Raw genomic sequence first — 27,863 nt, forward strand, 5'->3', positions numbered from 1 at the left:
GCTCACACTAATGGTCTGCAACAAGCAAGAAAACAATCACCAAACAAACAAAAACTATGCAGGGACCTCATCTGGAATATATTACTTTCTATATTCGCCCAGATACATTTCTTTATCCCTTCTATACCCCAGCAAATTCAAGCTTAGTAAGACTACCTTTTATAGGGGAAAACAATAACAAGCTACTCAGAAAAAAATCTAAGAGCAAAAAGGAAAATTCCCACCATTTCCCAAGTATATTTTTCTCTTTAGCATTTTTGGAAAAAAATGTTTCATTTTTTTCCTTTTTAAAAACTTCATTTTCATTAATTTAGTAAAGATTTTCAAGAAGATGAGACAAGCAAACCAATGTTTAACCCTGAAGCACTTTATATAATTCATCACGAATGCCAGACTTACTTGGAAAAGTGATCATTTAACTTACCCGAACGTTCCAAAGATTTGTCTTTGTTTTCTTCAAGATCATATGAAACTTTCTTCTCTTTTTTTTCATTGTGATCTTCCTTTTCAGTTTCTTCTCCTGATTCCGACGTACTGCTATCACTATCACAGCTACTATCGCTGTTGTAGTTCTTGAGTTTTCTTAAGGGCTGTGTGCTTTCTGGCATTGAATACAATGGCTAAAGGAGAAAAAACAACTTAATTCCTTCACAATCCCAAAAGAACATGTTACTACCACACTAGGTCTCTGATTCAAGTAGGTTGATTTGTACATATTTAAACCCTCTCAAATTTGATTGAAAGGTTGTCCTTAATTTTAGAATAAATGCTTATATATTTCATTAAATTTCGCACACAGAAATCCTAATCTTTGTCACATGAAGAGCAGCAGAATATAGTAAGGGGTAAAAAATTATTTTGAGTATGACTTACATTACCAGACATACTGAATTATAGTTTGAAATCATAAATCAGGTAATACAGAATACCATTTACAATCAGTTTCAATTCCTCACTGATATAATAACTGAATAATAATTTAATAACTGAATAATATAACTGAAGCTATAGTTTAACAACAATCAATGTGAAGTAAAGAAACGCATCAGGGAACTTTGGCTGGTAAAAATTCTGCAAGAGAAAGTGATGAATCCACATCCTGCAGAAACTGGCAGAAGACAGCAAGCTGCGCCAGGTGTGCTGAGTGTCCCATATGCACATGGGATTCAGTGCTGTTAGTTAATTAATCTTGTGCTATTACCAAGGATACTTCAAGACAAAACAAAAAGTAGGAGACAGAGAAACTGATGCAAGAGCAGGAACTAAAAATTAAAATGTTTCATCTTCTATCTACCATCAGGTAGACAAGAAAAATGCAATATCCTCTACTATATCTGTCATCTTAAGAAGGCTCATGTGGTCACTTTTTTTCCCTATATATTTTCTTTCCAGTAACTCTCAGCTATAAAGAAGCTACGGTGATGGCTTCATCCTCTTAGTCATCTAATGGACTGCAATTAAAATTCAGATTTAAAAAGATCAATATAATTTCTGAACATATTTTGGGTCAGAGTGAAATAGAAGATCTCTCAGGATGAATTTAAATTGCCCTATTATCTTAGCATAATGTAATGCACCAAGATTTATTGTGAATGGCAATTGAAAAAAGCCTCAAAGATACTGTTCCTGCAAGATACACTTTGTAACTAAACATGTGCTACCTAAACTTCTATTCCAGACGAGGAAGGAAAGAGATTTCTGCCACTAACTTAAAAGTGACAGTATGTTCCTGCAAGCCCAACCTGTTAGATCAGCTAAGGACAAGCTGAAGAAAAATATTCCGCTGAGGAGCATCATGACAATTGTCCAGTTACACAAATAATATTTTGATATCCATCTACCTGCCAAAAGGACAATTTAAGATGCCTCTACACTTACTGCTTTCTCAAAAATAGCTGTTCTAATCATGAAATGCTATGTATCATGGAGATATATTGATCAGACATTCCTGATGAGTTATACAAGATATAATAAACATTTTCAATCAAAATTCACAGGAGTGTTGAGATAGAACTCATTCCACTTATCATCTGAATATTCCTCACACAGAATATGCTAAACAAGAACATCCTGACCGAGACTTCACATCAATTAACAAAGAATAAAAAGAAAGGTCAGATAAATTATGAAAAATGCATTAATGACAAATAATAGCTGGATCTGGGTTTAAATTGACCTCTTAAAATAAGAGGTACTTGATTGTTTAGCAATTCCAACGACCTTGATTTTGCCCTCATGCTAACCTGATTTTTCTCTAATTAAACTCAGCTGATTTTATATCAGAAGAATAAAAATAAAATTAATTGCTCATTTCCTCTAAAATATCTGTTATTTTATTTCTTTTGTTCTTCTTCCTGCACAAACAGGAGCAACGTAATGAACGCCAGTAAACCCCACAGTGTGTAAGGACGAGGTGCCCTCTAGAGGCTACAAATAAATCAGACATTTCCAGAACATATTTCTCAATCTAAGTAGAATTCAGTAAAATTTTAATTGCAGGCAAAAATGCCTTCATTCTGGGAAATTCTTGACTTCTACTCTGAGCTCATAATCACGTTCAAATAAAAACAAGCCTGAAATACCTAGCAAATATGGAATAGCCGTTACACGCAAAGCTTATTTATGGACACTGAGCATCTGACCTCCTAACAGCAGCTTCTCTCAGCAGGCCAGTCACTGACTTGTAAGGGATGATAGGACTTTATGACCTTCTGAATGAACCTTACATGTTGGGCAACATGATGCAAAAAGTACTGTTCCCTCAGGTTTGTTTTGTCCAGTAGGTCTTGCATATGTTTCTTTTCTGAGATGCTAATGGATTTTTATTTGTAGGATTTTCTGATTACAAGAAGATGAGTTATACAGCTGGATTATTCTCTTATCTGAAAGACTGACAGGCAATAGTAAGTTCTACTGCCTACCTCACTCACCAGATTTCTATACAGATTTATATTTGGACACTACGTATCTCACAGTAGGCCCTTTAAAAGAGGTGGCCAATCAAGTGCATATTACTCGCCACATGCACCTGGCCCTTTACAGGAAAGAGGAGATGCTCGTTTGGTACAAGATACAAGGACCATTCGCAATGGGCATGTGCATTTCAAAGCGAGTGCATGAGATATTGTGCAACCAGAAGTCTTCAGTCATGTGGCTTCACTGTAGGCATGGTTTAAATGATTGAGAAGGATACCAGGGCCCTAAAAAAGATGCAGGGAAAGAGATCCTGTACTGCATGAAGTGTGTACACTGCAAGGAAAAGAAACAATCTCCTTGGATGAGCTAGTTTCATTGCCTTCCCTTTAGATTTCATCAATGTTATGGGGGAAAAAAAAAAGGGGTGATTTTGGTCACAAGCAATTTTTAATTTCTCCCATAAGTGCAAACAATATTGTACTGGTATAGCAGCTTGTAAGCTACAGAACCCATTGGCCTGCTATAAAAGACCATGTCATTTAGTTTCACTCATAAATTGATCAAACTTCATCTCAAAGCTAATTAAGAGAGGTTTCTCAATTTGGGCTCAGTTCCCTACTAAATGTTTATGGCCTCCAGCACGGGAATGGTTTGTGTACAACCAGTGCAGAGATAGTACAGATCAAGTCTGTGTGCACACAGCCAACCAGATAGATGCTCTCAGAGGGCTGTTGAGAAAAGATAGGCTTCTGGCAAAAGCAAAAATGTGACTGAGACGTTAGACTTGAATTAAGTGATCCTATGTTAAAGAACTGAAAATAAAACCCCAAGGAAAAGAATCCCTGAAGAATGTGGATTGAGTATATTGCTAGGGTGGACTGGATTTTTTTGCCCTTCTTTAAATGAATCCATCACTGTTAAAGCACTAGCTCATAAAATTCCCATATTTGTAATGAGGTTCCTGCAAATCCATCTTAATGTCAGGCTGGGTATGCAGATCCTCTTCCAGTATGCACGCCTGTAGTGAGATGTAGGATTCTTGCACATATATAAAGTATCCCCAAAAGCTTGGGACAATTGTCAGCATTTATTTTGTACACAAATGCCCAGATTTGTACACCATGTTCTCAGAAACATAAAATGTTGTAAAAAGATTTACATGCATCCATAAACAAATCCATCAGAGCTCGGGAACATAAATGTAGGCTCTTCCAAGAAGACTTGACCTAAAATGTTTGCGGGATGTAAGAAACATACTTAATTTAGCCAAGCCTAAACTATTTTTCTTTCCTGGCTTACAGATATATGCAGTGTATTTAAGACAAAGTCTTGTATGAACTATGCACACGACTAGAAAGCATTAAGTGAAAAATAATATACATTCACTTTAAAAGCATATTTTGGCTGTGAAACAGGCTCCAAGATATACTGTACAACCCTTTTAGCAAGTAAGCAAGCTCCAGACACATCATAATCATAATTACTTCTCTGAGCTTCCATAGTGCCTTTTATCCCATGATCTCAAAATTCCTTAGTGGCACTAATCAATTAAAGATGAAAGTGTTCTTTTGAGATAGGCTACGGATATAAAAATAATTTCACACACGGAAATCAAGCAATCTCTTGTACAACAGTTGTTGCCATGCATGACAATTCCTCAAAATAGCTTAGAGAGGAAAAGAAGGATCTCATATTCAGTTAAAATTTTAATGGGTTTTAGTTGGACACTTAGAAAAAAAAGCAAAAAAGGCTAATGGCAGTTTGAGGAAGAAAACTTCCAGCAGGATCAGCTAACTAAACTCCCCACTTCAAATTCCCAGACTACTTCTCTACAGAGTGAAATGTAAAAGTCAAATACCTTAGGTCCTCGCTGCCTCGTGCATTTTCCCATTAGTTTTTCATCATCTATTTCGCACTGCTCCAGAAGATCCAAAATGTCCTCCTCCTAGAAAGGGGAATTTCACAACAATTAATTCAAAGCAGGACATATGCTACCCTTCTGAAATTCAAGCACTGAGTGGTAGGAATTTGAAATTACTTTGATTTTTAATTCCTGAAATAAGACTATGAATCCCTCCACAGGATGACATAGAAGTACTTCACTTGATGCATGTATCTCTGCTTGCAATCAACATGAAAGTGGAAGTTAAAATCAAGTCTAAAATTTATTAAAGATAAAAGTCTGAAGAAAGGGTTGAAGAAAGATTCTTGTAAAGCTGCTGGATGATGCCAACTACAAAGATGGGAAATTATTTCTTAGATTTCAAATGAAATCACCCTAGTTGGTTATTTTATAGCCATTTTCTTACTGTCTCTGACTGCGTAAGTAGGCAGTCAGGCAGAGCTTTTGGATGCCTTAAACTAGTGGAGCTGGTTTCACTGTATCTCTTGTTGCAGTCTGTACTAGTGGATTAATAGGCTGGGAACATCGCTGGAGGAAGGAGGAGACAATTACCAGCTCCTGAGTAGTTTCTGCCAACCTCTGGTTTGGCCAGGGGTAAGGCTGAGCATCAGGGAAATGGTAAAGTAGCTTAAAGCCATCCAGCCTGTCTCCAGACTGGGTTCACTGCCATTCATCCAGATTCAAGGATCTGGCCCACAAGCTGCACAGAGAATAATAATAAAATGATGGAAACATTGTCAAATGCTATTTATTAGCCATCACACATTATTATTGTGAGATTAATCCACAAGGTCATGAATTCCATGGAAAAAGGAAGCCAGTGCTTCTTAGGCTTCAGTACCTTCATTCTTTTTAAAGGGTTATTCATTTCCCGCTGAAGTGAAGCTGCTCTCCCAGCAAGAAATGTCTGGAAAGCAGCAGTTAACAAGCTCTCATACTTTTCAAGTAATGTCTTATCATCCGGAGGATAAATTCGCCTAAAATAGGGGAAAAAACATTGCATTTAAGACACAAGCTGAGCTATTTATCACACTAGGAACAAAAATAATGCAGCTAATACTCAGTCTCTTCTATAATGCACATGCAGCCCAGCTATAATACTTATATAATATCATATCATAAAGCATATACTCTATACATTGCTCTCTACATCTAATTTTAACACAGTGAATGCATTCATGTTTAAGTCAGCAATTAGACAGTCAAAAGAAATATCATGCAGATCATTTCGGAGATATACCAAAACTTAGTTATGCAGCACCCTGAAATCTCAGTGAGTATGAATGATGCATGCAAGTGTCAACGATATTAATGAAATATTGCATGTAAAATTCAGAGCCACAAAATAATTTTATTAGCAATAAAAAGACACAAAACAGCGAAAATCTGAACAATTGCATTGAATTAATGGACATGATGTAAATTGAAGATTGAATATGGACTGCACATAAATGCTAAATAATAAACAGGAAGAAACAGATACTATAAGAAAATAAATTTTCTGCTATACAGATGTACAGGGTCACTCTGCTTTTCCATTAAAGCAGCTGTGCCATTATTCTCCAAAATCACAGGTAGGGAGGTTATAACAATACATGAAGCAGGACTCAGTGATGCATTCACACTCATCGAGCAACAATGAGCTTTGAATAAAACTACTCTAACCCATTTGTCATGAATGCCTGAAACACAGCCAGAAATTATGAAGGTGGAAGACTAATTTCTAGTGTATTGTAAGTAATAATCCATAAGTTAATTCTGCCTGCATGGTGCAAAGCACAGGTACCATTTCTATATTGACTGGCATTATGGTTTTGTGGATCTTTTGTGAACTTTTTACTTCCTCCTTCTTACTTTTCAGTCTTTTCCTCCTAGAAAAACTACCTGTCATGATGATTTTGTTGCAATAAAAAAAGGATTGTTATGATCACATTAGACTCAGGGCAGTTCTACAGCAAACCAAAGATGGTTCTAGTTTGCATAAAATACCTGTAGGAGCTCTAATCTAGCTGCGGTCAACACTTTGGCATTGATTCTACTGATAAAAAAGTGCTATGAAAAAATACTTCAAAGAAAGGACATTCATTTTAATATATGTCAAAACACATGGCAGCTAAAGGCCACTTCACAGTCGTGTACATTCTTTTCAGTTCCTCGTGAATTTGCAAATGCTTGAATGCAGAGCTCATACCTGGATCACCCAGGGCTCCTTCTGGCATCAGTGGGCCAGTTGTGCTTCCAGACAGACACCTGACTAAGCCAGCTGCTGAACTGATTTAACCCATAGATTAAATCAAAGCCTGCTGAGGTTGATCGAGGTTTCTCTGGATTTTTATTCAGAAAGCAATATTAATCCTTGCAGCAACACCAGCACCCAGAATTTCCATGATTCTCTGGCAATGCCTGACAGAAGCTAGTCCTGCTTGCACGACAACATCACAAGGAGAAAAGACTGCATAATGCTTCAGATGAAATTTCTCTGCATCTCTAGCCAACATTCCTTTACTTCTCAGGCTCTGCTGATTCTTCAGCCTTTTTGCAAACATAAGGCAATAAGAAAACACAAAGGTGTTTTGCCCTTTTACATGTGGACGTTCTTCATGAAATGATACTTGCACTTTTTCACGAGGAAAATAAATACTTTTGCATTTTTATTGATTTACACCAACCAAAAAGCTGAATATAAAGAACATTTGACTCCCTTTCAGTCGAGAGCTGAATAAGCAGCCCAAAATGTCATTAGTCTAAAAGTTAGATTTCAAAGTTACTGAAAAACCAAAATGTATTAAAGCATCATGGTAGTCTAAGTAGCATGAAAATAACTGCTCCATTGTGAGGGTTTTTTTTGATGTACTAGTTCAGCTCCACATACATCAAGAAAGGATGTAATGAAAGATGGATATATTAAAAAGAAAGACTTTTTGTAATCAAAAAGTTAATTCATCAAAAATGAAACTTTCACAGAAACATCTATTTGTTTAAACAAGAACTTTACTGGTAACATAGAATATCTGCTCAAAAAAACAGAGGTGAAGAACAGCAGTAAAGGCAATTTGACTAGTTCAGAATAAAGGATGTGAACCCAGACCTCTCATGCACTGGAGGAATGTTATAAAGAGTGGGCAAACCCACACATCATTTCTCCACAGCCTTACTACGCGCTCCCTGGTACCAAATGTCCATAGGCCTTGCTTGAACTTTTCATTGAAGCAAATATCAATAAATAATAATAAAAACTTCATAAAACAAAATTCTTGTTTTCTGGCCAATGCCTATTGTAACTAACAAGTTAAAACTTCCTTTTGAATGTATTTTGCCAAGGATTCTGAAGATACTTATGTTTAAGCCTATTAAGATCTGAAATCAAAGTGCAGAAATATGAATACAGTATTATAAATGCCATTTTATCTAAAATAATGGAAGTACCAATAAAGTTTCTGAGTTTTTGGCAAGCCTCATTGATAACACTCATATTTGCTTTTTTACAGGGCAATACTCAGATTTGACTTTTTTATAGGGGAACACTCACATCCATATGTTGCCACCGCCTTAGAGATAAGAATCATCATATGTAATTACACACAGGTCCATTATGACAGTCATGGTTCTTGATACACTGAATGTGAACAATCATGTCTTTCAAGCAAACATCTTGCAAAAACAGTAGTGATTGATATCATATAAATTCCTAAGTGCATGCAAAAATTTGGAATAAAAAAATGAGCTGTATTTAAAAAAACCTTCACTACTTGGTGCACATGTGTACATTTTCTATAAATGCCTACACATTTTTGGCAGAAAATTATCGTCTACCATAAGTACTAGTTTCCATTATTCCTAAAGAATGAATTGAATAGTTCCTACTAATACAGTCAAAAATAGTTACCTGTAGTTTCCCATGTGTCTATTTTCATGCTCCTCTTTGGAAATCTGTTTACGTACTTGTGCAAGTCTTTCCTTCTACATATCAAGAAAATAAGGCAATTAAAAACAAAGAGCATAATCCATTGGCAAGGAACTGCACGTTCTTTCCTTCCTACCAGTTCTTCTTTTCTCCTTTCCAGTGTGTGGCGCTGCTTCTCCCAGTCTGAGGATCCTGGCAACAGTTTTTTCATTGAACCTTGACCATACAGTCTTTTTTGAGCCTCAGCCTTCTGTTGAGCTAAATTTCTTCTTTTATCACTTGTCCTGAAACACAGGTGATATTAAGATATGTCAATCCAATGCAGGAAAAATGAGATGCACTTTCATCTCAAGTATATCACCTGTATTTTTCAGTCAGTCGTGCACTTCCTGATATAAAATTAGAATTGAAACACTCATTAGGAACTTTTTAAAAATATTAACTTCTAAAATATTTTCACCCTTTAAGGTGCACTGCAGTCACTCTGTACTGTAATTTCATGTACAAACATGGTTGTATCTATTTTCCTGAAGTGGAGATTTTCTCCAACATATCCCAACTACAAAGTTTTCCTGTAGAGGGCTATGGCTTTTGACTATATGTGAAAGTATCACCAAAGACAATTTCCTGTGTGGTCACCTGTCCATAACTGGACTTCTATGTGCACTTTGAGGCCTGCTTGAAAAATTATTTAAAAAAAAAATAATAAACAAACGAAGTTTAAAAGTTACCGCTCATTTTTTGCAAGCACGTGAGCAAGAGGAAAAATTAAATTTGGGTTAATTTTAATAACAAAACTGACAGCAAGAGAAACAGCTACATTTTAAAAATATTAAGGTGGAAAAAATGGTATTTTCTCCTAGTCCAGATCAATTTAAAAAAAAAAATTTAAAAAAAAAAAAAATCAAAGCAACAGAAGGAGAACCAGACTGCAGAAAAGAAGACAAGTTTACCGTATGTTGAGAAGTTTTAATGCATTTAGTAGAACACCTTTTTTTACGTCATAGTCTATTTTTTGATCAGTTCCAAAGCTTGGGGCACGATTAACCTGAAAAAAAAACGAAGATACAGAAGACTCAGGAATGTCACCTTCACTGGGAACACATCTATTGTAACTGGCTTTGGAGAAACCATTATTTCAAATACAGTAGAGATTAAGAGAACACATGTTGAGAAGCTAATTTTCATTTGTATTTAAAAAAAAAAAATAGAGCATGAGTATCAGAGATATTGGGAGCCACGACATGTACCTTTTAGCCACCAAGTTATCCAGACACTTAAAATGAACACTATTCAAGTACCAGCACGGAAAATCCAGTCTAATCTGTTCTTGGTTGCTGCAAATGTTACCATGCAAAGTGCTGCTGAACGTGTTATAACAGTCTATGTGTCATGCCGTGGTAGTCCAGAACAGGAAGAGTTAAACTCTTTCCTAATTCCCAGTCTTAAAACAATTTTGAATACTTCTCTCAAAATTAACAGCTATATGAGGACAGAAACAGGCTCTAATTCAAGGTCTTCTGAAGTATATTTAAAAGAACTATTCAGATACACTTTACAGCAACACCTAGAGAACTAAGCTATTAAATCAGCACATAGTGTGAAAATATAAAATAATTAACAGTCTCAATAATGCAAATCTTCTAAGCTAAATACAAGAGAAGAGATTAAAAATATTACCATAAGTATAGAGGAACAAGGGAAACACAACTGGGAAGCAGCGAGACTGAATAACTGACATGAACAGCCAGGAGTCTCAACCTACCACCCCATAACCACTGCCAAGCTCTGGAGCCCCTGCAGAAGAATGTCAGCTTCTGGAAAGCTTTGAGGAGGCATAATGAAGTAGCTGCATCAACATTTCTAGGAAAACCTTCCAGACTGGTGTAAAAGTGTATACATGAGCAATGGGAGCTAATAAGAGGCAGGAATCTCACCTTGACAGTGAATGAGCAGCACTGGTTACAGAAGGGACAGACACTAAAGACACAGGATAAATTTCAGCCTGGCATTTCACCTCTTTACCAAAAGAGTCAAAAAGGATATTCTCACCTCCCACTGCTGCACCCTGTTAGTATGGAGTAGGAAAAGAAATTTTCCACTGTCACATATCTACTGAAAAGACCTTTCAAATGTAAAGAGAGATTACATGAATGACTTTATAAACTTAAAATCAATTGAATAAAATATTACATCCTTTCGGAAACAGAGATTTAATCTCTGTTCAATCTGTAGGACAGCATGAATGTTTTGGAAGGGATCTCAGTCTTTAAGAAAGTGATTGAGATTGCTAACAATAGAATTCAAAAAGCAAAAGAAATTAATAAGCCATAAAAATCCTATTATATCAAATGCTGTTAGTGTCTATCATTGAGCAGATCTTTTATTAGAAACAATCATGAAGTTCATTCGAATCACTCATTTCTAAGCTTCACAAATTGTGAGAGCGCTAACCCCCTTTTTCTTAGCTTAAGCAGAAGGCTGCTTTTCCATCACATTTTAAACTAATACAAATCCAAGCTGTCACACTCTGCCTACTTCACTGTCTTGGCACAGGGGTTCGCAGAAAGGGAGGAAGCTGATCCCAATTATCCACGTGAAGATGACCTTCACCAAAAGATATTTTTTTCGTTGGTCTTTGATCATGTCAGAAAGCAATCCTACAGGCAACTGTGCCGTCACAGGGCAGGGAGCACGTATTCAACAGGGGATAGAAGGGCAAGACCTTGCAGCGGGTACATTGAAGCACCATAGAACTGCCTCACGCAGATGGAGCTTCACATTGAACCTAGTCCAGTGCAACCGCAGGCTGCCAGCAAGGACCAGTGCTGCCCCGCTCTCAGTCCTGCCTTTGTGTCACTTCCCTCTTCCCTGCATCAGACCAAGCTTTGCAAAGTCCCTGTGTGAGGAAGTTCTGTCGGCTGATTTAGTGTAAAATTATGTTTTGCTTGGAATGGTAAATGAGATGTTCATTCAAACAGCAACCAGAATCATCTAAGCCAGGAGGCATGACCACCAGACAGAAGCAAGTTGCTAAACCAGCTCTTTGGACAAGTGCCCACAGTAACCCCGTGTATGTTAAATCAAACTCTTTATTCACTGAAAAATTGTGAAGAGTAGGAGTTGCTACTGAGGTCAAATATGGAGCCAGTTAAAGCCGTGTGTGCTTAGTGGATTCATTGCTACTCCTTGAGAGCAAAAAGAACATACCAGTGGTACTGTCACAACAGGTACTCATAGTAACTGGTTATCAAAGCATTATACATGTATCTGTTTGCTGAGAGATAATTATTTAGAGTTCGATGACCTGAGAACCAGGACATATACATGACTTGGTTGTATTAATATAACATCAGTAATTTGATCAGGAAGGCACATGTTGAAGATTGTTGGCAAAGACAGGATTGTATGAAGGGCCCCGAAAGTACCAGCAATGATCATAGAGAAGGTCTTGATAATCCAGAGACTCTGAGATCCACACTGATCACAGTGGCCAAGTTGTGCTCACTACAGGAATGCAACCCTGTGAACCAGATGACACTGGGTTTAGGGATAACCAAGAGAACACAGAGCAGAATCCAAGAAATGTAAAACAAACCACTTATGGCAAAACTTGGAGACAAAGCAAAATTTCAGGCCAGTGAATGAAGAGCTGACAAGTATATGGTGGCAGCAAATGAATGAAACCAACCCTAAGTGAAGCTAAGAGCAAAGACAAATAAGCCTTCACCATCAACAGCGTGTTCTTCCTGATGAAGAATACAAGACACTGACAACTTGCTATAACCACCTCCCCACCTTTTTTTGGAGAAGTACATAGACTTCTCCTGCCCCTTGTTGGTCTTTGGATCTCCAGGGGCACAGGTAAGGTAATCATACCACAAAAGAAAGTAAATACCAGAAAGATTGTGTATGTGAGCCTTAACTACTTATTAATAGGAATTAGCAGTAATTGGATACTTTGGCATAAGATGTCCAAAGTCCTCTAAGTTTTGAATAGATTTTCCTAGTTCAGTTACACTAAGTAACAAATTTGCAGATCTGTGTGTAAGGTGAGCATCTCTCACCCATGTAAATCACAAGCAAAGTTGGGTACCCTACACCCACAGCAGTTATTAAAATGACATTTTTTTCTCATGGATCACAGCTTTGTGATCCCAACTGGATATAATGAGGTTGAATAAGATGGAGTCCATCCTAGAACTTCAACTGTATGATTTTCCTATGTACATAAAATAACATAGCTTGGAAATATCGGTCCAAAAGAGTAAAACTGGATTTTCTGGGAACAGAAGGGAGATGTAGGTAGTTGTTGCTGCTCAGAAAGGATGGAGGCTGCTGGGACTGTACAGACCCTTGCCAGAAACATGAGATGCCACAAGATGGCAATCACGTATTTCCCACAGCCCTCATTTCAGTAGAATGTTCCGGAAGTTAAGGACCAGGAGAACGAAACCACATCAAGGCAATATAAACAAAAGTCATGTCAGGAAACCAGAGTCATTATAATGTTGCACAATTTATTTCTTATAATAGTTTATTAAGCTATCTTTATAACAGAAAAGCTACATGAGCTATGGGAACATGAAACTAGATTCACCATCCTAATCCAATTTTGGCAATTTTCCCACAACATTGGGAACATTCAGGGCCTTGTGATTAGTACTTGTTACCACTGTTAGAATGATTCACCACCATGAGTGGGGTTTGCCAAGAGTGAAATGGTGGGAAAAGGTAAAAGCGGAAATCTGAGGAAGAAGCCAGAACTGTGTTAAGGAAGAAAAAAAAGAAAAAAGAAAAAGAATATATACACACACACACATTATGTATAATGTACACTGTATATTTGATCTTGAATACACTACGTATAGTATGCATAGAGTGTGCACATATATCCATACTGTGTATTTATTCTGAGAGTGCTGCAAAGAAACATGAAGAAGCACACTAAAAATTAGCGGATGAGTACAGAAACTGAATTACTAAGCTTCAAAGTTTGAAATTTCTGTTAGTTTAGTTCAGCGTCTGGCAAAATACATTGAAGGATACCTATACCACCAAAAGCAGAAAAGGAAATAACTAGCCTTCTGTATTTAAAAAAATAACGAGGTGCACAACCATAAATCCTGGATTATTCTCCAGGAACCCAAAATACCAGACCAGCATTAATTACTTTATGAGATCTCTCCCTCACAGACAGGGCATGTGGGAGAGTATCACACTCCTATGAGACCCATTATCATAAACGGTGAATCAACCCCCCTAAAATCTCCATACTGCATGTAAACATCCATGGAGATAGAGGGGTGTCCTCCAGAACGGCTGATTTACCATCTCTCATAGAAGAGGTATGGCACCATTTCCTATATGGCTGGATGGAATGCATACATACACCAACATCAGTCTGTGCTTAACGATATACACTTACATGCAAGATACAGGTATCCTATAGGTGATAATCTGGAAGTATAGAACTAAATCAAAGGGACAGCAAGCTTTACTTGACAAAAAGATAAAATGTCAATGTAGTACCAACTAAGTTCATGCCATGTGCTGCTTTTGGCTAGCACATCAAAGCCAACAAATATGCCTATGTCTGCATGGCAACAGTGAAGGAATTCATATTTTTCTAATGAAAATTATACTGAATTCCTGAGAGAAATAAGCATGACAAAACAACTCTTGACAGTATTAATGGCTTGAGAACAAGGTTATAATTCAGTAAATTAATTGTGTACATTTTGCTCATTGGCAGCCAAATCATATTCACGATTTATTGTCAGACAATACATTTTGCTTTTTTCCTCCAGCGGTACAGCCTCCCAACTAGTTAATAAAATGATAAAAGACAATCTGAAAAATGGCAAGTGAACTCCATGTGTATGTTATTAGTAGTGTAATTAAAGAGACACAATAGACAAACCTCAAACATTCCCGGTTGAAAATGTGTTGAAGCATCACTTAAGATTAACTGTACCAGTAACAAGTCAGAGGAAAAACGTTTCTTCCAGTCCACTCAAGCCAACTGTTTCACAGCATTTCATGTATACTGAGTTAGATTCCTCTGTTTTTGTGGGTGCTTTTAAAAGCCACAGGAGAGGAAAAGAACACATATCCCAAAAAAAAAAAGAAAATTAAGACCATGCATTCATAAAATTTGCCAAAGCCATATACAGAGCCATACTCATAAAGGAAATTTATATAGCACCCAATCGCTATAAACAAGGTCCTTCAGCTACAATAACAACTAGATTGACATCATACTCCTTAGTAAAACTTTCAAAAAAAACATCTGAAATGTAACATTCCTTCAAGAAGACAATTACCTTTACCCTCAGTCTCCAAGAATCACTGCAAGGCAGTGTTCTCATATGGATGCTGCAGAAAAGGCATTATCTATGCACTCAACAACAGCACCTCCTGCAACATGCAGATTTTCTTTGGAAATTTTCTTATGTAGATATTGATTCAGCTGGGGCTTACTTCACTTTACTCTTAAAAAACTACATTAGTTTAAGGATGTTTACCTCTAGGAGCCACGGTTTTAGTTTTCTGTCCAGCAGAATATCAAATCCCAGGACTTCAAAGCAGACACTGTCACTTCCCGGTGCTTGCCCTGGCCTGCACATGCGATAAGCATGAAGAACATGTGGCTCGGCAACAATGAGAGTCTTCACTATTAACTCCTGTAGGGATTGTTTTCAGAAAAATTCTTCAGGAGAGAAGACACCAGTATATATTGAACTAACACGTTTTATACTTTTAATCTTTGGAATGTCATTATTAAAGATACTACTCAAAAAATATTAAATATATGGTCTACAACAAATAAACTGTTTATGTGGAGTAATAGACATTTTATACAGCTCTGGAGTACATTGTTACACTATCCATAGTTCATATGTACTTTCAGATACGTAATAACTTAAATGCTAAAGGTATATTTGGAACAAAGTATAGCATAGCCAATCTTCACCCATTTCATTTTGCAATACAATTTTCAATAAACATTCTCAGAATCACACGTACAGATGATGCCCAAGCTCTAACAATCTTAGGCCTGTTCCTAATCTAAAGATGCCTGTAACATAACCACTGACTTCAATGACACAGGTTCCACTTCACAGACATATGCACTGCTGACTACAATTCTGTAAATATTCACACATAAAATTAACTTCATAGTCCAGAAAAGACTCCAAGAATTTAAATGGTATAGCTCCTTTGTATCATATTCTTTATGTGAATAATTGTTTAAAAGGGCTTTTGTGTCTTAGAAAAAGTTTAACATTTAATTTCTAATCAAACTCTAAATTTAGCCTTTTAAAAATATAATCATCATTTATAGTAATGTCCTTTGTTCCATGCATTGCTGGCAATTTGGATTAATAAAGTTTAGAAAATCATTCTGGATTCCAGTAAAGCAGATGGCAGAAGCAATTAATTTTCTAAGAATATATATACACAAAATAAAGTGTATTAATTTTATCTTACTGAAATATCACTCCAGAATTTGGAGACATCCAGATTATTTGTTTCTAGAAATTCAGTAAACCATTTTATGGAGCGTTTGCTTCCTTTGTCTTCTGTTTCATCCCGTTCAAAGCGTTCATTATGTTTATTGACAGAGTAGTTAGTCAGATGCATATACAATTGACTCTAAAAAAGGGAGAAAAGACATTAAAAAAAAAGCCCCTTAGATAGAACTCTAGAATAGTCAATTCAAAATAATTAAAAGAAAAAAAAAAGTTATTTCAATAATGACACAGTGAAAGACTTGATATTTGATATTTGCAAATAACACTATGTGTAGATTTAATGTTTCCAATTCTTGGAGATTTCACCTACTGAATGTTTCAGCCACCTTATAACAAAACTTCTGCTCATATTTCAACCAACCTACCAGTCGACATCTCTTTGGGCAATATAATATATTTGCCATTTTTAGAGGTCTATATGTAAACAACTACCTAAAAAAGTGAAGAACAGTTGTCAAAACTTACAGAATGATTACATTCCACAAGAAGCAAACAATAAAGATGGTATTTCAAAGTGCTACTTTTAAAAAGCATTAAAAAACACTCTGGCATCTGTTTCATAGACAATCCCACATTTCAGTTTTCACTGTAGTTTATTTATGAGAAAATTTCTCATTATAGCGATACTTTAAAATATCTTTCACATACAAACTCATCTGTCTTGTTGATACCTGCCAAAATTGCTCATTTTTGACTGGCTGGTAGCCATACATTAGAGGGAGGTAAATATCAATATATACTTTACATCAACGAGGGAATGCTATAGTTCCTTTATGGAGCAAAATGTCACCAGCAATATATTCGTGTTATCAGTTGCATTAAAAAAAATAGATAGATAGATAGATAGATAGATAGATAGATAGATAGATAGATAGATAGATGTAACCTTTCCAAGCACAATTTCTAAATCATGATTTATATGTTTCCATTATCTCCCAGTAGAGGTAACAATTCAGCTTTCCACCTACACTACCGTGACAACTGTCATCTTCACAGTGACAGTTGTCTGTCATATTTGATTCCTTACTTTAGTTGATATTCTTAGCTGACCATAAGCCTTCTGTTCCAGTTCCCTTTTGATAAGACAGAAAATAGATAACCCAAGATTTCTGCTGTCATTTATGTCATTGCTCTTACTTATATTTGAAAAACCTTAATGAAATTAACAAAATCAAGTCAACTTAATTGCAGGTTAGTTAACAATATATTGTATTAGCACTACAACTAATTAATTTCTCCCATGGCTTCTAATTACTGCTTTAAGAATCATTCTGAAGCCTATTGGTTTTGAGTCATTATAAATGTCATCTTTCCATGAAATTCAAATTATTTCAGACAAAGGCAATTATTTTTCAGACTAGGAAAAAAAAAATGAAATTCTTTTTAGAACATTCATTAACCATCTGAACTCAACTTTAGTCTGAAGTTATAGCAACAATTTCATCCAAAGAACAATGACATTAGTGATAAGTCAGGTTAATTCATACAATAGACAAACTACAACATGAACAGTTGTAAGAAAACAGAAACAACTGCCTGTTCTGTTTATCCACTCAGAGCATATTTCGGCACTGTTAATGCAGAGATTAGCAACAATTTAAAAACATTAAAAGCAAACTATTCAAACTATAATTTTGGAACTCTTCCAGAAATGCCATTTGTACTGGGCTCCTGCATTCTTCCAAGGAGCTAGTCACAATTTTAAGTGACAAGTAGGAAAAAAGGTTCCTCATCTGTTGTCGCGTAATTACATGGAAACCACTCTAAAAGTACATGGTACAAAAAAGGAAAGATACAGTAGCAATGGAGTACAGAGTGAGGTCTAAGAATCTCAAACCTACTGGTGCCTCCCAGTGCTTCAAATCTATTAATACTTCTGTCTTACAGACATCTGCATTTTGGTCTGTGCCAGAGGAGAAGGCTGACAGCTCTCAACAGATGAAGGTACAATACAGTGAACAGGAGGCTTAAAGTGTCCAAAAACTTTAGCCCGTCCCTGACTATTTCTTGGCTCTCTCCAAGTTTACAGGCAGCCCTACTCTATGATCCTGAAGTTATGAGGAACATTTGCCTTTCCCTGCTGAAGCAGGGACCTGACACAGCCCCAGCAGCAGATCCCCTCGTGTTCAAGGAGTGCAGTGTCCACTGCCATGCGCTGGCCTTTTGTGTCACTCTGTTTTCTGCTGAAACAGCTGAAACATTGTAGGATCCTCAGCAGAAGCTCTAAATCGAGCAGAAGATAAACCTTATTCTCCCCGCAACCCCACCTTGTGTCTCGGATAAATATATAAAAGCACTGTAACTGTTCTTGAAATGATTTTGTCTACTTCATCTTCTGTGGATTCAATGTCTATAATTGACCTGTTTGGCTTTCTTATAAGAAATATTTACACTTTTTAGCAGCCACACATGCAAAGTCATATACAATTTTCATACAGATGCAATAATATGGCTACACTTGTGATTTTGATAGAAAAGCATGAGTTAAATATCTATGATTTTCTCTCTTCAATGACAATGCAAAAGTTCAACCAGATGAGCACCAAATTACATCTCATGTCACAACTTATTTTCTTTTACCTCCTCCAGATGCTACAAAGGTAAAAGTCTACATACACAAGCAATAAATTGGAATGAACTCCAACTTACCAAATTTGAGTCACTGGGGGGATGATACTTTTCTGTGCCCATTCTCACCAGCCCATCATGATATAAAAATACTTTCAATGGATCACAGGAGGTCACAAGAATATACACACGTAAATCAAACTTGTAGCCTTCCATAAGAAATGGTTTGTCAAGATATTCCTGAACAATCAAGTGATCCTGAGCTTGTAACTTTTCTCCATTTCTTATTAAAGAGATCCTGGTAAAAACAAAAGTTATGTCAAAAACATGGAACTTCGATATTATTCTTCAGAATAGATTTTCATGATCACCCAGCCAGGTAGTCAGGCTAAAGTCTATCTGGAGAAAGAGACTTACACATATGATTTGTAGGGTGGAGAAAAAGTGCCATTCACTTACATGGCTCTTGGTTTCCTGTCCTTTATGGTGCTCCACTGGATGAAAAAAGGCAATGAGCTGTTTCAAAATAACTTTCTGCTTCCTTTGATTCAACAGTTTGTAATAATGGGTTCCCTCTACACTTGGAAATTGTTTGGCAGAACGACAAGTCTCCAGTTTCTGTGATTATTCTTACCCATGCAGCTCTAAAAATAGGCTTCCACTCTTTCTTTGTCACAACTTCTGCCTGAGGCAAAAGTTGCAAAGAACTTTCAGTGCTAACCTGATTTCATGATGATGTTTGCAGAGCAGGACACTGATTGTTATGACTAAGGATGGCATAGATTAAGCTCAGTAGTTCTGTATTCCAGTTTCCCCACATCAGAATAAAAAATGGTTTATATACAGACTATACATTGGCAGTCCCTTACTACATAGACTTTTAAATAACTGTAATAGCTAACATTTTTCATTGTATCATTATTAAACCCTGAACTGCCATAGTGTTTTTGCCTTAATCTTACCATCGATTATTTATAATTCATTTCAGTGTTCTGGTGCTGAATACACTGAAGTACTTTCCAGGTATTTCTCATTATTATTATTATGCTACCTTTCCCCTCAGCTTATATTTACCCTTACCAAGAGGACTAAAAAATAAGGAAACTGAAAAGTCTGGGGACTTTACTTTTACAGTAGAAACATAGAATACCAGGTTGGAAAGGAGCACAAGGACCATCTGGTCCAACCTTTCTCACCAAAGCACAGTCTAGACAAGATGGTCCAGCACCCTCTCCAGTTGAATCTTAAAAATGTCCAATGTCAAGGCAATATTTTTAGTAACTAAAAGCTTTACTATACTGTAAAACCCAAATTGATATTAAAAGCAATACAAGCTAAAATTTAAATATCTAAAACCAAAACAGCCTTTGTCTAATATATGAACTTTCTTATACTGATCATAAAACATGAACCACAAACTTCTTACTAATACACAGCTTCTGTAATGTTGTAAATAGCACTGAATTTCACCTTTAATAGGTAAGAATACCAAAGTTAACACGAAACTTACCCATGTCCCATGGCACCGTTAGCTGGTTTGACTATGAAAGTTTTCTGTCTACGTTTCTTTTTCAATTCTTTTACATAGTTTTGAAACTGTGTGTATTCTGCAGGGAAGATCCATGTTCGAGGAATAAAACTATACTCCTGAGGCTGACTCTTGATCATTCTGAAAAAAAAAAGTGTAACTGAGTCAATATCTTTTAACTACTTGGATGTATCTGTCCTCAGAATTAAAAAGCATTTGCAATAATTTGACATGGAAACCTTTTCAGCAAAATGCTGTAATATGAAAGCAAACTTCTGCCATTGTTTAAGAACACTTAGAGCCCTATTCTATATTCATATGCATACTTTAAGAACAACAAAAGCAGATAATCTTGTGCATTTTTGCTTATTATCATACCGTATTTTCTTATTATGTTACTGGCAACCACCTCATTTCTTGGTGTCCATCTCACTCCTGTTATAGTGTTTGTTCAGTTACTCAGATGATTTAATGCTATTCCTAGAGATATTAAACTTACAATAGACCACATGATTACAGATCTTTCCCTACCTAATAGACTCCTGGATTCCTCCTTCCCCACCTTTTTTCCTCTTAGGAGAGGTGGGTATATTTGGCAAGTATTTTAGTTTTCTTATTGGTATGTATTTGGGGATATATGAGGATCAACATACACAAAAACAAGGACCTGGCCTCTTTGGGTTTTCTCCATGAGTGCAAAAAAATATTAATAACAATGACTGAATTTAAAATTAAAATGAAAGCAATTTAAGAAGAGTTTTCTTTCTAGTCTTTTGAAGGAATTTCAGAAGTAAGGAACTGTAGTAAATATACTTTCACACAGGCCAAGCAACTGCTCATGCACTTTCAATATAAGGCAAAACACACAAGCTTGGATTTGTGTTTGGTACCAGCATATTGTGATTAAGAGTCTTTGAGCACCTTATTTAGTCAAAAGGAATCAAAGAAATGCAAAGCAAGACAAGGGGGTGGAAATAGAAGTAGTAAACCTAAAGTAAGCTTAAGACATCATAAGGAACAATCTGAAAAACTGAATCTGGTTAAAGGATACAGTGAGGTCTCAATCTCCCTGCCTTAACAGGGAGATGCAATGAGCATCTCTCATTTCACAGCTCTGTAGTCTGAGTGCAGGAGAGACAAACAGAAGAGGAAAAATGGTAGCGAATTCAGTTAGCAGAAGTTCGCACCATACAAAGCTGTGTAGCTGGCAGATAGGAAGCATATACCTACAGCTGACTGGCAGTATGGGCTAGATACATATGGGTCACCTTTAAACAAAGTAGCTTTAATACCAGTTAATGGCCAAGTTATAGGAGCAATGGTGGCACTATGGAGACTACTATACCATAGTTCTCAGCAGCATAAAATTATAGTCTTTGCTGAGTTAAACACTTGTGTAGATACCTTGTTTCACGTACTTAGAATACCTGAAACTTCATACATAACTTCATGTGAAATTAGTTAGGATAACTCAAAACTACTCTGTAACACAGGGCAGACACACCTAAAATACAAATATCCACAGACCAAGAGAAGGTGTCTTGATGTTTAAAAACAAACTGACATAGGAAGCTCCCCAAATTTGATTTTTTTTTTTAAATGGCACTATGATGAATTTAATACTTTTTAATTAATTACAGATTTAGGTATACTTCTCCTTTTGTAATGAAAATCAACAACATCAGGATAACTTAAATGTAAGAGACTTACAATATCATTTCAATTTTTCATATCTACTATGAGCCTATATAATGTTCCTAATGCAGCACAAGACACTTTTTCTTTAAGTGGCTCAAATACTAATAGAAAAAACAGAACTGCCAAGCACATCTGTAAGGCGAGGACTGCAGCCAAGTCCTGCTGGTATAATAGATACACTGTCACCAAATTGTTTAGCCAACTACCTAACAAATGCTCTCCAGAAACCACAATAGCTATAGTAGTCTTGAAGTACTGCGTGAGGTTCAGTGCTTCTGCAGCTTCATTGTAAGTATTATTTTTACACATCTGTTTTGATGAAAGACACCAATTATTCATTTAAAAGTTTTTAAAAACATAAATAGATTTAATTCATGATTCATGCATATTTTTAAACTATTCTCCATCTGCTATATATTTACAAATGTTATTACCTTGCTAACTGAATAGCTTATCTAGGCTGAAATTATCCTATTTTTAGGCAAAAAGCAATTCTTGTGTTAGTTTCCATCCCTCTCCAAATTATTTATCACATGCATCCTGAAGTGTTACATGATAAGAGACTTGTCACTTAACTTACAGGTTTCAATACACATTCTCTCTACTCAGTGAACATAGCTTCACAGTGTTCTAGATATATTTATATTATTTTGTGACTGCAAGTACATCAGCTTTATATGCCTTTTTCTAAGTACATGAGTTCTATACATCTTTATCTTATGCATAACCGCACAGACTACAAATACTTAATAACACAAAGCAGAATACTTAACCATTGTTTACAACTTCTGGTGCTCACTACAACTTTCAACAAAAGAATCCAGTTCTGTTCTTCCCTTGGTCATATTCAGAAATGGCTTAGGGACACCAAGTAGCTTGTAGAATCAAGACCCATTCCACCACAATAGCCCTATTTTCCAGCACATCTGCAGTCCACTACTGCATCCTTTAGCCTTTGCAGTTCTTACCAGAAGGTCTAAGAATTAAACAAAAAGTTAGTGTTCTTCTGAGTGCTATTCTAGCTCATGGATGTGGTCAGACTATGCTCTTGTTTCTCAGAGTGCTTTCTGTGCAAAAGAATCAGCGGTGTTGAACAAAATGTAGGTTACTGAAGACATGACCTGTCAGTCTAATAACACAGGTTCCACTACCTCAGTTTCAAGATCCTCTGACTTTTCACGTATGAAAGGAGGTTAGTGGGCAGGTATGGATGATCATCTCACAAACCTTTTAAATGTAAACAACAAAGGTGCAAAAAAACCCATCACATACGCTAGTCTGTTGCCCTTCCCATTTGTTCTGGACATCTTCTCCCCCACTTACTATATTCTTTCTGCAACCACACTTATTCTTCACATGAGATCTCACCTAAGAGACCATTTACAGAAATTAAGACCTAGTTGGCCCTACAATGGCACCTCTATTGTTTTTTGTTTTCTGTATTCCAATTATTCCCCGTGAAACCAATGCTTGTGCCTCCTTTTGTGCTCAGTTCCCTTTCTGCTTCTACCTGTTTCATCACTCTGTGTCCTTACACTTTCTGTGCTGGGTTGTCTTCTTTCAAATTACATATGCTACATATTACAACACTCCTTTCTACCCTTCTGCGTGTGAACATCACATTGTTCTGTGACGCAAAGTGCCTGAATACTGGCTGCAAGAGGAATTCCTGAAGTGCGGTTCCTCCTGACGAGCATTTGCCTCTCAGAGCCCAGCAGCTTTGTTCTTTTACTCCATTCCCAACAGCTTGCAGAAAATGGAAGGGTGAGATCAATATAACAACAAAGGTAGAAGTAAAAGAAAAATAATCTACTCTCTACCAATGCTCAACAGTTGTTTCAGCAACTCTCAACAGTATGAAAACCACAGCTATTCTGTATGAGTCAGTATCAGGAACAGAAAACATGGCAAAAGAACTGAATTAGTGTTTCTGCACTACCCTGTTCAAATACATTTTAAGACAGAACAGCAGCTGTATGGAACAAAATCCTCTACCGACAAGAGCCTGCCCAACCACGGACCGCAACTGACTTGTGATTTCTATTTCACAAGAAGTCTCAAGGCATTTTGATTTTTATAAATTATGAATACTAAGCATTGAATTGCGAGGCTAGTACTGTGAAAAACAGACTGATTAAAACCCTGTTATACCTCATGAAATCATAACACAGATGTTTGACCCAGAGTTATCATATCAATTATTCCTATCTTATTATGTGCAATCTCTGCATTGAGTAGCTTGAAACTGTGTTTCAAACCCTGAACTCAGTAGGCTGAAAGAGGTATAACCAAACAGCATTGGAAAACAATGTGTGTGTGATAAGACAAGCCTTCTGCCCTTTCTTGCACAGAACTGTAGCAGTATACAGGGACAGCACTGCCAACGCGACATTGTTCCGTTGTTCTCTAGACCTCTCCAAACAGCCATTTGCCTCCATGTGCTACCTCCATGTTTTTACTTTTAAGTCTGGAAGGGGCAGTGAAAAGTGCTTGTATAACATGTATTGATGCAAGGGAGTCCTGGCCCACATGTAGAGACCATTGCAATGCATGTAATATTTGCATCATAATACTTGGATACCTTCTAGAAGCAATGTGTTGTAGATACAGAACAGGAAAAAGACAGAGAGAGAGGTGGTATCACATTAATTACATTAATGTATGAAAAGAAGTTCTGTTCTGGTGACAGGAAATGCCATGTAGGTAACATTGGGGATCAAAATATTAACTCTCTTAATAATTGCTCTTTAAACTAATTTGGATTAGAAGAATTAAAACATTCACACACATTACTCCCTAAGCTCTTCTTCATTACCAGGTTGTTGAATGATTACTTAGTGTTGTTTTCTCACAGGTCTTACCCACAGATTCTCAGCTAGGATAATTCCTCAGAACACAGTTATTCCACTAGAGTGAGGAGAATTTATAACCGAGACAAAGGAGCCTCTCTGACTTAATTCTTATATAAACAGTAAGATGCTTCATGTTTCCTAAATTTGATATACACAAAAATAGTTATTAATTATTTTAAACAAATAATATCCATCCAAATACTAGTTATTTTTTCCATTCTACCATTACATGATGTATGCCTGGGTATTATGCATTAAGTGATTCATGCAATAATTTAAGGCACTGTCCTACATTTTGCAAGGTTATACAGAGAATTGAATCCACATTGTTTTCTGCTGAATTCAACTGGAGAGATACAGGAGCCCACTCTGATGCTATAGATCAGGACCAAAGCCAAAGTTCTTAAGGAACTTTGGAAATTATTCTCAGTCCACTCAAAGCCTCTTAGTTAGAATAAACAAACCTTATAAGCAATAACTCAGTATTGTTCTGCATTTAATGCCATGGTTGAAAAACTTAATATTAAAAGAAAGATTACTTAGTCATGTTTCTTGCCAGAAAATCCTTTCTGCAGATCTCTCCCATTCCTGGAAAATGGTTGATTCTCTGAGGAAGGAGAAAAAAAAGAAAGTTAGTTGGTAGGTTTTAGTTCTGCTGGCACACCTAATACTATCATTTAAAATGTTCAACTGCATGCGCAGACAAACATAATTATTGTTACATATAAATCATTCAAGGTAATATCTTACATTATGCTATGCATTCTTAGTAATACTAGAGATACTCTAAGTTGTATTCTCCTCCACCAACATGACTATGTCCACTGACTTCATTTCAGACTTGAAAGGATATTACTATACTCTTATAAAGCTTTCTAGGAACAAAGAATGCCACCACAAAGTCAAAAAAAAGTCATTATTTATTCACAGAAACTGGGGAGAGAGCTCTGCTGCTTAACTTACTACTTAAAAGCTTATGAGCAACTTATAAAGGATGTTTTGTGTTTTCTTTCAAACTCTGATCATTCACGACACCCAACTGGCAGACAAAAGCATGAAAGAACACCCCCAGATATTTAAACAGCAGTTTCCAAGTGGTATGAACAAATAACTCTGGAAAAGATAATAGGATTTTAAAATATGCAGTGGTATAGCCTTATTACAGTCTAGTTGGTGGTGTTTTGTGGAGTATTTTTCTCTCCATAAAGAAAGTGACCAAAAGTGACACATTACTGGACATTTCAGAGTGCAGTAGTTTACTGACATGTCAGAAATCCTCACTACCACTCTACCTGATAGTTCCGTAGTTCAGCAATCTTTTCATGTTGCACAGCAGAATCGCTCCATATAAGATTAGCTGTTTCATCTTCATCACGTGTTTTCACAAATCCCATTTCTTGTATTACCACGCGTACTATGGAGAAATCACAGACTTAAGGAATGTTTTGAATCTCCAAAAGTGATTCATTTTCAAAGTTAAAAAAAAAAACAAAAACCTATCATGATTTTAAATACTTCCAATATTCGACCCTTTGTCTGAGAACAACATTGGCATGCAAGCTATTATTTATCTTGCAATATATTCATCAGTCTATTGCAAACTTGTCATTACAACATTATAGCACCTTGTACTGAGGCTGGAATCAGAGCACAACCACTGATGGGAACAGTAAAGAGCTTCAGGACATTCCACAACTATGTAGTAAAAGTCCACTTGCACGGCTTCTAGACTTAATCTTGGCTAACACGTATGTTAATTTTAAAACAGTGATGACACAACTGTCACTGCAGACAGGGGACAAGAATGCCTCCTTAGTCAAGGTCCAGTAGTTACAAAAGCAAATGCATAAGTTATTTTAATATTTAAATAAAGGAGAAAAGATGGATTATGTGCCAGGCATAACAAAGTTTCAAGAGAAAAAGATTTTTTTGAAGTAGCCCCAAGCATCAATATACAAATCACTAGTTGATTTTATTGAGAAACCTCTATAATAATTAGGGCATTTAACATTAAATTCACACTGTTCATCTTTCAAGGCTTTAAGGAAACTTCAAAATACATAAGCAATTCATAATTAGAAGGTTTTTTCCACAGCCTTCTTGATTAATTATTTTATTTCAAGTCCGTTTCCTGAGTAAAAAATGGGGCATAATAGATGCACAGTGTTCAAAGCTATCAACTCAATGGTACAAAAAAAAGAACAAAGGTTTCTTACAAAAGAAAATCCACTGGAAAAATCTCGCTGCCAGCTTGACACAAAGTCCATTAATTCACCCCATTAGTTAGTAATTTGTTCATGTCAATAGCTATTAGGATGAAAACAAAATATGTAGCTTCCTACCAATTTCATATTTTGTGCCAGCAACATTTGCAGTGATGACTCCATTCTTCTTCTTTCTGACTTTTCTTTTAATTGTGCTTTGATAGGGTAGTTCCGAACTCAAAGTCAGAGGAGCAGTCCCATGGTTATCTTTGAAATATAATGGTGTAACTATCAACATATCTCAAATAACACACACAAATGAACTAAAAGTACAAACATTTCCTTCATTACAGCTGTGAGGGACAAGCATACTGATTGATTAATAGGCCATATTAAAAATCCAAGACTAGCATACCTCCCTCATGAGGCAATGATGGCATTATAACCTAGGATAGTGCAGAAGCTGAGCCGAAAATCCGTTCCAAGTTCTCAGAAAATGATGGAGCCGTCAAAGGCAAATTATTTAAAGCTCCAGTCATAGCATTTCAGTCTCTGGTTGTAGCAAATATTAGTTCTGGAATGGATAAATAACTATGTTAAAAACATGAGAGGCTTTGTTATAGAGAAATCTAGACAAATATAAACAGCAGAAAACTAAATATGGAAATGTTTTCAATAACAAGTCAAAAGTAATGCTTATTTTTAAAGATTGATCAAGTTAATGTAAATATGGAACTTTGTTCATTCAAAAC

At 36.3% G+C, this 27,863-nt stretch overlaps 1 protein-coding gene across 1 annotated transcript in view; it reads right to left on the reverse strand.

Annotated features, from left to right (window-relative positions):
• Nucleotides 1-27,551, reverse strand: part of TTLL7 (tubulin tyrosine ligase like 7) — a gene marked incomplete at both ends in the record, with an annotated part of 43,583 nt that extends 16,032 nt beyond the window's left edge. Inside the window, 14 exons of the mRNA XM_080348705.1 lie at nt 425-620; nt 4,775-4,861; nt 5,661-5,796; nt 8,706-8,779; nt 8,860-9,007; nt 9,677-9,771; nt 15,251-15,409; nt 16,218-16,382; nt 18,911-19,127; nt 20,340-20,498; nt 25,447-25,514; nt 26,200-26,321; nt 27,250-27,378; nt 27,527-27,551. Coding sequence (XP_080204831.1) covers nt 425-620; nt 4,775-4,861; nt 5,661-5,796; nt 8,706-8,779; nt 8,860-9,007; nt 9,677-9,771; nt 15,251-15,409; nt 16,218-16,382; nt 18,911-19,127; nt 20,340-20,498; nt 25,447-25,514; nt 26,200-26,321; nt 27,250-27,378; nt 27,527-27,551 — 1,780 coding nt within the window. The remainder of the gene's footprint in view (nt 1-424; nt 621-4,774; nt 4,862-5,660; nt 5,797-8,705; nt 8,780-8,859; nt 9,008-9,676; nt 9,772-15,250; nt 15,410-16,217; nt 16,383-18,910; nt 19,128-20,339; nt 20,499-25,446; nt 25,515-26,199; nt 26,322-27,249; nt 27,379-27,526) is intronic.
• Nucleotides 27,552-27,863: the final 312 nt, after the last annotated feature.

This window comes from Nesoenas mayeri (assembly GCF_963082525.1).
Source record: "Nesoenas mayeri genome assembly, chromosome: 8".
Classification (NCBI taxonomy): domain Eukaryota; kingdom Metazoa; phylum Chordata; class Aves; order Columbiformes; family Columbidae; genus Nesoenas; species Nesoenas mayeri.